General features: G+C 40.5%; 1 protein-coding gene across 1 annotated transcript; it reads left to right on the top strand.

Moving 5' to 3' along the window:
* Positions 1-3,811: 3,811 nt before the first annotated feature.
* On the top strand, positions 3,812-4,195 carry LOC133903252 (lysine-rich arabinogalactan protein 19-like). Its single transcript, XM_062344559.1, has one exon. It carries the CDS (start codon positions 3,812-3,814, stop codon positions 4,193-4,195), a length of 384 nt encoding a protein of 127 aa, XP_062200543.1.
* Positions 4,196-12,793: the final 8,598 nt, after the last annotated feature.

Below are 12,793 nucleotides of genomic sequence, written 5' to 3'. Positions count from 1 at the left end.
TAAAAACAAACTTTTTTATTATGATTTTCTTATTAATTAATTTGTTAATATAATTTTGTGGTTGAGTTAAAGATTGATAGAGCATGGATGTATGATGCGCCTAGATATGGAGAAATATATGTCAAAGGACTCTCTACATTATAAAGCCGCCGAGAAGGTTGCTTTGACTAAGAAGACAAATGAAATACATTGTACATGTTCTGACTGCAAGAACTAAAAATTGTGGGACAAATCAAGCATAATCAAATCACACTTTATCTTGAGAGGTTTTGTTGAGAATTACACAAGTTGGTCCAAACACGGCGGACAACGTACATGCGAATCAAACGACGACATCGCTACTAATCAAGTGGATGGTGATGATGAGGGAGTCGAAGGCGACACTAATGTTATGATGGATGATGATGATGATTTTGATCCGGAGGAAATATTGCACCACGTATAACCGCATGTTTTATGGGACATGAGAGGTTTAGATAATTTCGAGACGTTACTGAAGACATCGAATGAACTTTTGTATGAGAAATCGAATGGCTGTGAAAAGGAGTTTATGGTGTTGCATTCGATACTTGAACTTCTAAGGTTGAAGGCCAGCAATGGATGGTCCGATAAGAGTTTATCGGATCTATTGAGTCTCTTAGCAAGCATGCTTATGAAGCCTAACTCATTGCCTATCACCACTTATCAAGAGAAGAAGTTTATCTGTCCATTGTCATTGGATGTGCAAAAAATACACACATGTCCGAACCACTGTATCCTCTACCATAAAGAGTATAAAGCCTTAAATAGATGCCTAGTGTGCAATGCGAGTCGATACAAGAGGAATGGTGATTGTGAGGATGAAGATGCTTCTGCTAACGCGAAGAAGAAGAGTACTGCTGGTCATGATGAAGAAGACACTTCTTCCAACGTGGACAAGAAGATAAGAAGTCATGCTATAGTGATGTGGTACCTACCAGTGATCTTCCGCTTGCAGCGTTTGTACTCGAACCCTATGGACTATGAATTGATGCGTTGGTAGTTTGATAAGCACAACAAGGATGGAACTAAGCTTTGACACTCCGCTGATGCTAGCCAATGGAGAAAGTTAGATGTCATGTATCCAGATTTCGCTAAAGAACCAAGGAATGTAAGGTTCGCGTTGAGTACCAATGGAATGAATCCTTCTGGTAATATGAGCACCTCACATAGCACTTGGCCAGTAGTCCTGGTCATCTACAACCTTCCTCCATAGATATGCATGAAGCAGAAGTACCTTATACTGTCCATTCTTATCTAAGGACCGAAACAACCTAGCAACGATATAGATGTGTTTCTAGAACCATTGATGGAAGATATGGCAAAACTATGGAACGATGGGGTCCCAGTGTGGGATGAGTTCCGACGACAGTACTTCATGCCGAACGCCATGATTTTTGTTACCATCAGTGATTGTCTCGCCCTTTTTTGCCTATCGGGACAGGTTAAAGGGAAGCAAAGATGTGTAGTATTCTTGGATGAAACCGCGTCTGTGTACCTTCCATACCCACAGAAGGTAATGTACACGCGATATCGACAGTTCTTACTCAAAACTCACAAATACCGCAAAATGAAGAAACATTTTGACAATACGATTGAGCAAGGTACTGGTCCAAAACCTCGTAGCAGGGTACTAGTATTTGAAATGGTCAAGAACATCAAGGTTGTTTTTGGGAAACCACCAAAGGGTAAAAATAGGAAGAAAAGTGAGACGCCAACTGGCATGGTGTGGAAAAAGATGCTAATTTTCTTTAAGTATTTTCCATACTGGAAGGACTTGGACATTTGCCACAGCATCGATGTCATGCACGTTGAGAAGAATGTGTGTGATAGCATCCTTGGCCTCTTACTGGACATACAAGGCAAGATAGGATGAAATCAAGTCACGTAAAGACTTGATACATTTTAAAATCAGGCGAGAGCTACACCCTGAAGACAGACCAAATGGAAAACATTACCTTCCCTGGCTAGCTACTCTCTGACACCTGAGGAGAGAAAGGCACTGTGCAAGTACTTACGTGGGGTGAGAGTCCCAACTGGTTACTCATCCAACATCAAGAAACTAGTCTCGATGAAAGATTTGAAGCTAATCGACATGAAGTCTCACGATTGTCACATGATGATAACGCAGATGCTCCTTATTGCAATCAGGAGTATCATGCCAGGATACATAAAGGTGGTCATCACACGGTTGTGTCACTTCCTCAATGTAATTGCATAGAAGGTGATTGATGCTGAAAAACTAGGTGCTTTACATAGTTACTTGGTAGAGACTCTGTGCCAACTTGAGATGTGCTTCCCTCCATCCTTTTTGGATTGGTTCACATCGTGAATGAGATAATTGTACTAGGCCCTGTATTCTTACATTAGATGTATGGGTTTGAGCAGTGCATGGGCATCTCATGGGCTATGTGCGGAATCGTGCTTTCCAGAGGGTTCCATGATCGAGGGCTATAGTACCAAGGAAGTCGTAGAGTGTTGCATCAATTACATAAAAGATGTGAAACCGATTGGTGTACCTGTATCTCGACATGAGGGGAGATTGTCTGGGAGAGGGACCAAAGGAAAGAAAAGATTCATTGATCCGGATTACAAAGTAGTGGAAGAAGCATATTTCACCATCTTGCAGTAGCTCAAAATAGTGGAGTTGTACGTCGAGCAACATCTAAATGAGCTTCACACAGAAAATCAAGGCAGCTTAGATGATTGGATCTTGAAAGAGCACAATCGTTACTTCACCACGTGATTCAAGAACTAAAACCTACCATATGGTGAATCCATAGATAAAAAATGTGAAAAAGGTTGGCTTATAGCCCATCAAATTTAGTTATGTCATAGCAAACGTATGATATTAAATCAAGTTTAGTTACGTCATGGAAAGTATATGACATTAATGAGTACACATTTTTTACCAAAGCAAAGGACAAGAAGAGTACGACCTAACATCGGCATTCGGATAGAAGCCTATGACACAACAGGGTAAAAGAGCACCTACTATGGGTTCATAGATGAAATCTAGGAACTCGACTATGGAGTGAATTTGCAAATACCCATGCTTCTTGATGGTGTAGGGAAAACAGTTCAAGGCAAATAGTGTCATGTTATGTAACTTAGTTTCCAAAGTGATTTTTATGTTATGCAATTTATTTTCCAATATGACATTCATGTTATGTAACTTAATTTCCAATATGATTATATATTGATTGTGATTATATATTGATTCCCAAAAGTGATAAAAATGATAATGTTTAATAGACCTATCAAAAATATATTTAATTTATATCGAGGGCATGTATGGAGTAATAATATGCTTTAATTTATATTTAGGGCATGTATTAAATATGTTCATATAGAATATGTATTAAATACATGTACTTAGGGCACGCTTTAATTTATATTTCCAGGAACAAAATAAGAAACATATTTAAAACAATTTACATAGGCAAGTTCGTTAAGTCAACCATCTGTGCAAATTATTTTCACATTATTTTCACATGCGGTTTACTTAAGAAACCGTTTGTACAAATCATTTCCACATGTGGGTTCATTAAGTAAACTGCCTATACAAATCTTTTTCACAGGTGGTTTCTTAAGGTAACCACCTATGAAAATGAATTATATAGATATATATACCCACATGATCCTGAAACCCTAATCCCATTAAAGAGAGAGTAGATAGCCATGTCGTCATGCCTAAGTACCAGAGCGCCAACACCCTCTCCCATTGTCGTCCGCCACCGCCTACGTTGACATCGTCCGCCACCGCCTACGTTGACGTCGTCCGCCACCGTCAATGCCGACGCTGTCTCGGAGTCAGAGTGCCAACACCCTCTCCCTCCCTAATGAGGAGGGGCCACCCCGCGCCACCGCCCCTAAGGAGGAGCCGCTCTCGCTGCTATCACCCGCACGGAGGAGGAGCCACCCTCACCACTGTCACCCCCACAGAGGAGGAGCCACCCTCACTGTTGTCACTCCCATGAAGGAGGAGCCGCCCCGCGCCGCTGTCACTCCCATGAAGGAGGAGCCGCCCCGCTCCGCCGCCTCCCCCGAGAAGGAGGAGCCACCCTGTGCTGCTGCCGTCCCTGAGGAGGAGCCACCCTTGCCGTCATCACCGCCACAGAGGTGGAGCCACCCGCCGCCCTCAATGCCGATGCTGAGGACCACCTCACCATGGTGACTAACCATCCCCTCATCTCTCTCTGTTTATGCCCAGTCGAGTCATCGTAGCTGGTACTCTGAGCGAGCCGTGGCCATCGTGCTGCCATTTTGTGTGACGCCCGGCCATCATGCCACTGTGATACCCATCCATCATGCCGCTATGATGCCCGGCCAACCGCCATCGTGCTGCCATGATTCACGGCCATCATGCCACCATTTTGTGATGCCCAGCATAAGAAAAAGGCAAAGCAAAATTGAAAAGCAATGAACAAATAACTTGGGAGAAATGGTGCTTTGCTGATTTCTTTTACTTGCATTTGTCCACAAGACCACAATTGTTAAAGTTCCTAAATGTTGCATGAACTCAAAAGTAAAAAATTTATATGCTTAGGTCATCACAACTTTTAATCTGTACATTCTTGTAAATAATGCAAGGTGAAAATAAACCTAGCACAAATGAACATAGATAGCAATACAATCTGTACATATGCACGGCTTGAGAATCATAGTTGTGACATTTTGTATTTGATGTTTGGTCTTTGGGAGGGATGAAAACTGACATGATAGTTCTTGGTTATGTTCTGTGTGGAAATTGTAAATTGTCACGCCCGAGGGATGGGTTAAGGATTGGGTTCAAGATGTGATCCAATGGTTTGTCTGTCAAATTTCTTTAGCGGATTAATTAAGTTGAGATAGATAGGGATATTCCTCTTGTCAACTTTTTCATATATATATTTGGTTTATAGCTATCACTATCAAGCTCATATTGCATGTATCTTTTTTGAGAGATTATATATATTGTTGTTGCTCTGAATAATCAATTCTTATGGAGGTTTATTGAGCTCCTTTTCTCCCTGCTCTTTTGTTTTCACCAGTTACAATTTTTCTGAATTTGCAAGTTTCTATCATTTTATATTGACTAATCAATTGAGCTATCTGGTTAGTCTTTTTTTGGAATAAGTCAGAAAAACATAAAAGGGTGGTTCCTTGTATAATAGCATATAGTAGCAACACTGAAAAGATAAAAAGAAAAGGATGGTTCCTTGTATAATCTACTCATAACACTTAGTAGTTGTCCTTTCCTTCTCTAAATCTTTTGTCTTCTAGTAAAACAAAATTAGACATAACAGATACCTTGATTCCTTTTCTTTCCTCTATTGAGAACATAATATACCACTAGATCCTAACTTCTCTCCTCTTTAATTTGCTGCATAGTAGTCCTTTGCATGAGTTGATCTTTAATTTCCTTGTAACTGGTTCGGTCCATAATGAATACCTAGCTTACATTGACATACCAAAGCCACAAGAACATTTTTTTTCTCATCTTATTTTCTAGAACAACGCATGAAGCCGAAACAACATCCATGACAATTGAATATACATGACTACCTTGCACTGATGTGTATATTCTGCTCTAGGTTTCATGTACATATGTAATAATCATGTTATGGTCTAAAATCATTTTTTTGAGATATAATTTAAGTGACCCGTCAATTGTGCTGTTTTCTAGGCAAACAATAATCTAGTTAGTGGGTTAAGTACCATGCGGCAGAAGAGAACAACAACCCCTAAGAAATCAGAAGCACAGAGGATGCTCACACTAGAGGATGCCCTAGCACAAGATGGGGCGGATGCAAGGATGTTCACACTAGAGGGCGTCCCGCACAAGATGGGGTGGATGCAAGCTAGAGGTCGGATAGAGCCCAAGCCCACAACCATCGTCCTCCTCCGATAGCAGCGAAAGCGAGAGCTCATATCACAGCCTAGCGGGAGAGCCAACGTCGGGAAAGTAGTCCCAATTATGATCCCAACGAAGAGGTATTGAGATGAGTACATGCATTTTATATTTCTTAAATGAAGAGATTTTTTTGTTTATGTCAACTCCCCTTGTTTTCTCTCTAAAGGGTGAGGGTGTAAAGATCTTCGCGTCAATCATCTGCGCCACAACCGTCCTCTCCCTCTGTGCCCAAAACTTTGGGTCCCTCTGAGGGTACGCTAAAACAAAGATGCGGCAAGTGAAGCAGAAACAAGTTGCCATCTAGCACTTCTACAATAATGCAAGTCGGTAAACTGTGCCAAATTCCGCAACAGTTGTTGATTTGTTATGAAGGAGTACGTCCCAATTACAATAACTGATTGGTGGTTGGTGCTGGATGAGACAAATGAGTTCATGTGGGCAATATTGCATAGAACCATCTGATTCCCCTTAGGAATAGAGGAAGCTGCCAAATAGAATGCGTTGAAAACTATAGGAAAGAGCTTCCGGGGCTGGAAGAGTGAGCTGAATAAGGACTTCGTGAAGAAGAACATGGTACACTTAAATAAATACAGAAAAATTATGCTGGACCAATGGGTAGAGTTTGTTCAGTAGAAGATCAACCTGAAGCCATCAAATTGGGTGAATCGTTTAAGAACCTTGCGAAGAAGAACAAATATCACCATCACCTGGGCTCGGTTGGGTACGCCCCCAAAATTTCTGAATGGAGGAGGCAAGAAGAAGAGGTTGCTCGGCTAGGAAACCTAACCCATTGGAAAATTGAGATGAGCGAAGTAGGAACTAGGTCTACGCTCAGTCAGAATGAACCGAGTTTAGGGACTTAGCCTTCAAAGCCCTGAGACCATGGAAGTAACCCAAACCATTCAAGAGATCACTAACAAAGGGTCTTGAGAGCCCGAAAGGGAGAATGACCTACTTACCAAGGCCCTGGGAAACAGGGAACACCCGGGTTGAACTCAAGGCATCAGATCAAAAGGTGGTTGGAAGCATAGGTTCCCAGACACCATGTGCCAGTACAAGACCTGTAATAGATATAAGAAGATCCTAGCAGAAGAGATACAAGAACAGGTTAAGATCCAGTTCATGAAAATCCACTGCCGCATCAAGTGCTAATTTTTCACTTTAGGCGCTAGGGCAAGTGAAAGAGATGGATAGAGACTAGGGAGGAAGATGGAACAGGCAGCCCCGTTACCTTTTGGAATGGGGGATCCCCATTGGCAACAACCACAGTAGTAGTTGCAGAACTACTAGGCCAAGAGAGGACTCCCGGAGGGATTGCCTTGATAAAATGCATTCCGAGCTCTTCGCCGTATTCCCAGATGTGACAGGGAACGTTGAACGACAAAGCGTTCTTCGAGGGCATGGAATGTACCATTTTTTTGTTAGAATCTTGATGTGAAGTTGTTTGGGATTTTATTTGTTAGTTGTCAAGCAGAGGTATAGCTATCAAGTAGAAGTATTTTGCTGTGACTAGGGATAGACAGGAGATGATCCCTTTGTGGAATGAAAAGGAGAAGGAAAGGACGGTATTAATGATGATAGAGCAACCAACTAGCCTAGGATTTCGGAGTAGCATCGGGTCCACGCAAGTTGATAATAAAGATATCTTGTGGATGATATCACAGAGGCTACCCCTTGCATGTTACATGTTCCGATCAGTAAGGGATACTTCACTGTCGAGGCTGCCACAGGTTAGGCCATTCCAGGCCATGTGTTTCAATTAATTGGTATTGACATAGTGAAACATTATGAAAGAATGGTTTAGAGTTTAGATTTATCTAGCCATGTTAGGGTTTTAATGTTTCAAGTACCAGATGAGCAGCATTAGAGGCAACTCCTATCGCATGGCATTAGTACTCCAAATATTAATTCTTCTGGTAACATGCAACATGATTCTATGACTCTCAGTTCATTGGCAATTCTTACACCACTTAGGACATCACAAACTAGAGTGTCAATGAATGATCAACATGGCCGAATTAAGTTGATGAATTCAGCAAATTATTTTGAGCCGCCATTTGCTGGTAATGTTGGTACCATGCAACAAGGAAGTTTACATATTAATTCATCGACAATGTTTCCATCTAAATACGTTTATGCAATGAGTTACACTGATAAACAATATATATGGCCAGAATGATATTAGCAATTCAAATACTTATGGTGGGCCATCTAGACTAGAGGTTGCATCACAATATTCACTTAACTTGGTCACATATTCGGCTAGTGATGTTTTCCCGAGTAGTTGAGTCAGTAAATACGCAAGCGCCTAATACATATGCCTCGGTTACAAGTTATAGCCTAGTTTCTAAGAATTTGGTGAGCATACATACACCTTCATACCACGCTGCAACCTATGTTGTGCCTTATACATTACCACAGGGTTCCGGTATTTTGTACGGGTCATTGCCAAAAGCAAATTTTAGGGTTCTTTTGCAAAATACTACATATATTTAGCCCCAAAGTTATGAAACACTACAGTTATGTGCTGCACTTAATACCTCCACTTCGATTTCAGATTATAGCCGAATAAACAAAAAATGAGGAAACATGTATGGACCTACATGCAACACTGTGGCATATAGTTCACCTTCATACATACCTTACTCAGCTATTGGGCTAGAGCAACATGAAGGAAATGCTGGCTGCAATAGTGTTACGAGAACAATGCATACAGCCGAACATATGCCTAGCTTGAACCGTGCTCAAATAGTGAATTCGGCTGGGGGGAAATTTGATATGAGAAAAGGAGTTTGGGCTTCATCATATGAAGAGAAAAATTCAATCTCAAAAGAATAGAGGTCTATGCTTAATGAAGTATCTGAAGGAGATCATAGCGCGATTGAAGCAAAATTGCGAGAACAACGAAAGAAACTACTTTCGTGCTATCGAAAAACAAAGCAAGGCATCATTAAGATAAAGGAGTTTTTATCCATCGATATCGTGCTAAAAGAGGTACGATATGCAAGTACATTATCTGTTTTCCAATCTGATTCTATAATTTCAATAGATAAATCTATTGGTGATACTATGCTAAATGATTCCGAAAGATTGGGTAAAGAAGATAATGTAAATAAACAATCAAGTTAGAAAGGAAATAGAAGAATTGTTGGTTGCCAAGCATAATGAAAGGGAATTGTCGATTATAATAACTGAACAACAATTTGGTTCGGTTTCTAACCCTGGCGTTACGCAACAAGACATAATAGCTAAGCACGATAATAGTTTTGATACTAGCTTGAACAAGTCATAACAACAGCTACAGACGAACAGAGGAATAGTTTTGATGTTTCTAAAAGTAAAAAAGAAATACAATTGCTACTTAAAGTCAAACCATGTATAGAGTATAGAGGTGTTAATAAACAAATTGATAGTGTGTTGCAAGGGCAATTTGAAATAGAACTTGATAAGACAATATACATATGCAGAAGACCATACTCTGATCATGGTAATATGTTCCCATACCCGCGAGGATTTGAAGTACTAGAGCTTGCAGAATTCACAAGTAAGGATGATAAAATCGTTGTGGAGTTTGTCGGCCAAGTTATTGCGCCATATGAGGAGGCCTGCAATAGCGATGTATTCAAGTTAGAATTATTTCCATCATCTCTATCAGGTATTGTATTTGTATGGGTTACTTTACTTGTTCTAAATTCGGTATACACTTGGTCACGAATGGGGCATAAGTTTTGTGATTATTTCGGATTTAGATATACAAGGCCGAGGCTGAAGGAATTTAAAGATAACGATATTTGTGTGATGGAAGATAATTCTAAGATATTGGGCAAGGATCAATTGGCTAATGAAAGACGATTGAAATTTGTTGAAAGTCCAAAGATGCAAGAAGGTACTCGGTCATTTCCCATCGACATGATCAAACTTGAGAGTAAAAGTGTCCTAGTTCGATCATCTCAGGCCGAGTCTACAAAAGACAGGGATATGGTTATTAGAGAGAAACATCCAAGGCCTTCAAGAGAGAATGAGGATCTTTGGGGAAAGGTGCAAATGCCTTTAGGAGAGAATGAGGATTTTTTGTGAAAGGTGCAAATTGAAAATACTCTGGAAGGTCGTAAGTCAATATCGACACCAAGCTCTGGGGGGGCACAAGAGTGCTACCGAAGAAGTCAAAATCAAAAAAGCCAAAGGTTGGTAGACGAAAAGTTAATAATAACAAGAACAGTGACATGGACAGGATTAAAAGCCCGATGACTACATTCAAGGAGCTTCTAGCTAAGTATGAGAAGGAAAAGACTGATAAGGTAAGTTCTAGTTGGTTTAATAATTTTAAACGACTGAGGTCATAATCAAAGCAAGGATTCGGCGGTCAGCATTATCAACAGAAGAGTGCCAATGAAGAGGTTCTATTTTCCGCCATACAAGCCGACAATGCCCATGCCTTGGAGATATCATCCAATTGTGTTTCCTCCTTGCCCGACATGGGGTTTCAACGGTATGTGGATGTCACCGTCTCAAATGCATTCTACTTCTTTTCATTCGGGATGAGCGTCGCCTAGGAAACCCGTGTTTGACAAATCATCATATCCTAACATTGACTGTTTTGATCAAAGGAATTGATTTAGTAATACACAAGAGAATAAAGTGGTTAAGAAAGTGTATCACGTCAAGGATAGCAGCAATTCTGATGGGCAATCAGATTTAGTTGGAAAGGAGGAAAGGTTGACTGATATTGCTGCAAGGTTGGTTACTATGCGAGTCAAAGGGTTTGAAGGAGATACGATCAATATAATTGCTACCTATGCAAAGGAGGAGTCGGTTAATTTAAAGGAATGTAAACAGCCAGTTACTGTTGTGTTCCTGGTTGCTGGTGATGATAACAAAACAATGGCAAGAGCTAGTCACGAGAATGATTATGATGTCCGGACTAGTATACGGACTGAATGGAGAGGCAATGATACTGTGAGTTTGGCCAGGAGCAATGCAAAAGCAGCAGGTTTGCTGCATTTAAAAGTAAGTTGGATGTGCATAAAAAAGGAACAGGAGTGTCTATACTGCTTGACGCAAAGCTACAACCGAGACATTGTTCACACGGTTTATCATATCCAAAGAAGGAAAGATTGCCACAGCAACCTTACACACAAAGGTTAAAAGAGAGGAAGATGGTTTGGATCCATAAGGGTAGCAAAAAGGTTGAAACTAATATTCAAACATCAACTATTGAAGCTACCCAAAAGACAAAGCTGAAGTTGACATCCAAACAACTTTAGGATAAGTGTGAGGATGAAAAAGCTGATCAATGTGGTCTTGGTTAGGCGTGGGGATCCAAAAGGTTACTATAATGTCAGAAGTCTGCATACGGAACCAAAATCATTGGCAACCATATCATCATTTTTTATCATCTATTCCGCCAATGCAGATACCATGGACTTCTTATCTAGGTATGTTTGAATATCCATTATGGACTGGGTATGGTCATTGGATGTCGTTTTATGAGTCTTCATATTTTAGTTCGATATCATCCAAAAGGGGATGGATGTGATTGGTTGCTACAGTTGTATCCAGAACATTATTATTATGTATTTAAAGCCAAAACATTTGTTAGAACTTTTTATTTCAGTTATATTAGTATGTTCAAAGGGGATATCTAAACTAGAAATATGAATTATTTCTGTCACCGGAGGGAATAAGAGTTGGTGATTATTCTGGGCTTGTAGTCATGCTTGAGAGTCTGGTTTATTTTTTGGCACGTAAGTTTTGCCAAAAAAAAAAACAAGGGGGACATTTGTTGATGGCAAGATTTGGCATCTATAATGGTCATTGCAGTATTGATTGGCTTAACGATAAGAACTTAAGATTATTACCAATTCATTTGCTACTCGGTTAGAATTGGAAGAAAGAATGCTCTGACTAGGAGAGGTTGTATGAGAACAGAAGGTAATTGCTGAAGATGACAAGGTGCAATGATGAAGCTGAGAGCTTGACAGGATCTTTTAGGAATATTGTCGAACCTGGTCAATTGCGTGGGAGTGGTCGAACCGATAAGGTAGTCCCTGACAAGATGATCTCCGACCACGGTGGTCTCTCACCAGGTGATCTCCGACCACGGTGGTCTCTGACCAGGTGATCTTTGACCACAGTGATCTCTGACTACATGGTCTCTGAGTAGGTGGAAGAACTGGTCAGATTCGATGACATGGATATATCGAGTAATTGGTCTCTAAGCAGGTGGTCAGACCGAGAAGGTGGTACGCAAGCAGATGTTCGGATCGAGCACGTAGTCGAATCCAAGAAGGTTGCAATAAAGGATACTCGAGTAGATATATATGAGTTTATGTGGTCGATTAGGAAAGATATGTTAGTTATAGAAAGTTCGAAGATCAGAAGGTATAGCCGAATCATATCTATAAGTTTTGTTCGTTTTAAATTAGGAGTCATGATCTTGTACGGCTAAGACCTATCGCACATATTTGTAAGTTTTGTTTGGTTTGAATTAGGAGTCCTGATGTTGTATGACGAAGACCTGCTGCTATTTAAATATGAGAGGGTCATGACCAATCGAGAGATAACATCAATCGATCAAAAATACAATTGCATCTATCTTTTTACCTAACTTATGTAGTCCCATCCCTTCTTCTCCCTCCTGCTACTACTCGTTCTTGATTTTAAACGACCAAGAACAAGCCGCCGGCCATCTGCACTCTGACGGGGTCCCTCCAGAGTATAGGTGATTACAAAGGTACAATGACATGGCGCTACGACTAGGGTTTTCATAGGCATTACCCGTTGGATAGTCATAGTCGGAACTTTCGATCCATATTGGAGCTTCCAATTATCCTGATGAGAACTTCCGGTCTAGGATTACACACTAGGTGCTCAATGTTT

Source organism: Phragmites australis, chromosome 21 (assembly GCF_958298935.1).
Source record: "Phragmites australis chromosome 21, lpPhrAust1.1, whole genome shotgun sequence".
Taxonomy (NCBI): Eukaryota; Viridiplantae; Streptophyta; class Magnoliopsida; order Poales; family Poaceae; genus Phragmites; species Phragmites australis.
The sequence above is the reverse complement of the archived record's forward strand: the minus strand, read 5'-3'. Positions and strand labels throughout refer to the sequence as shown.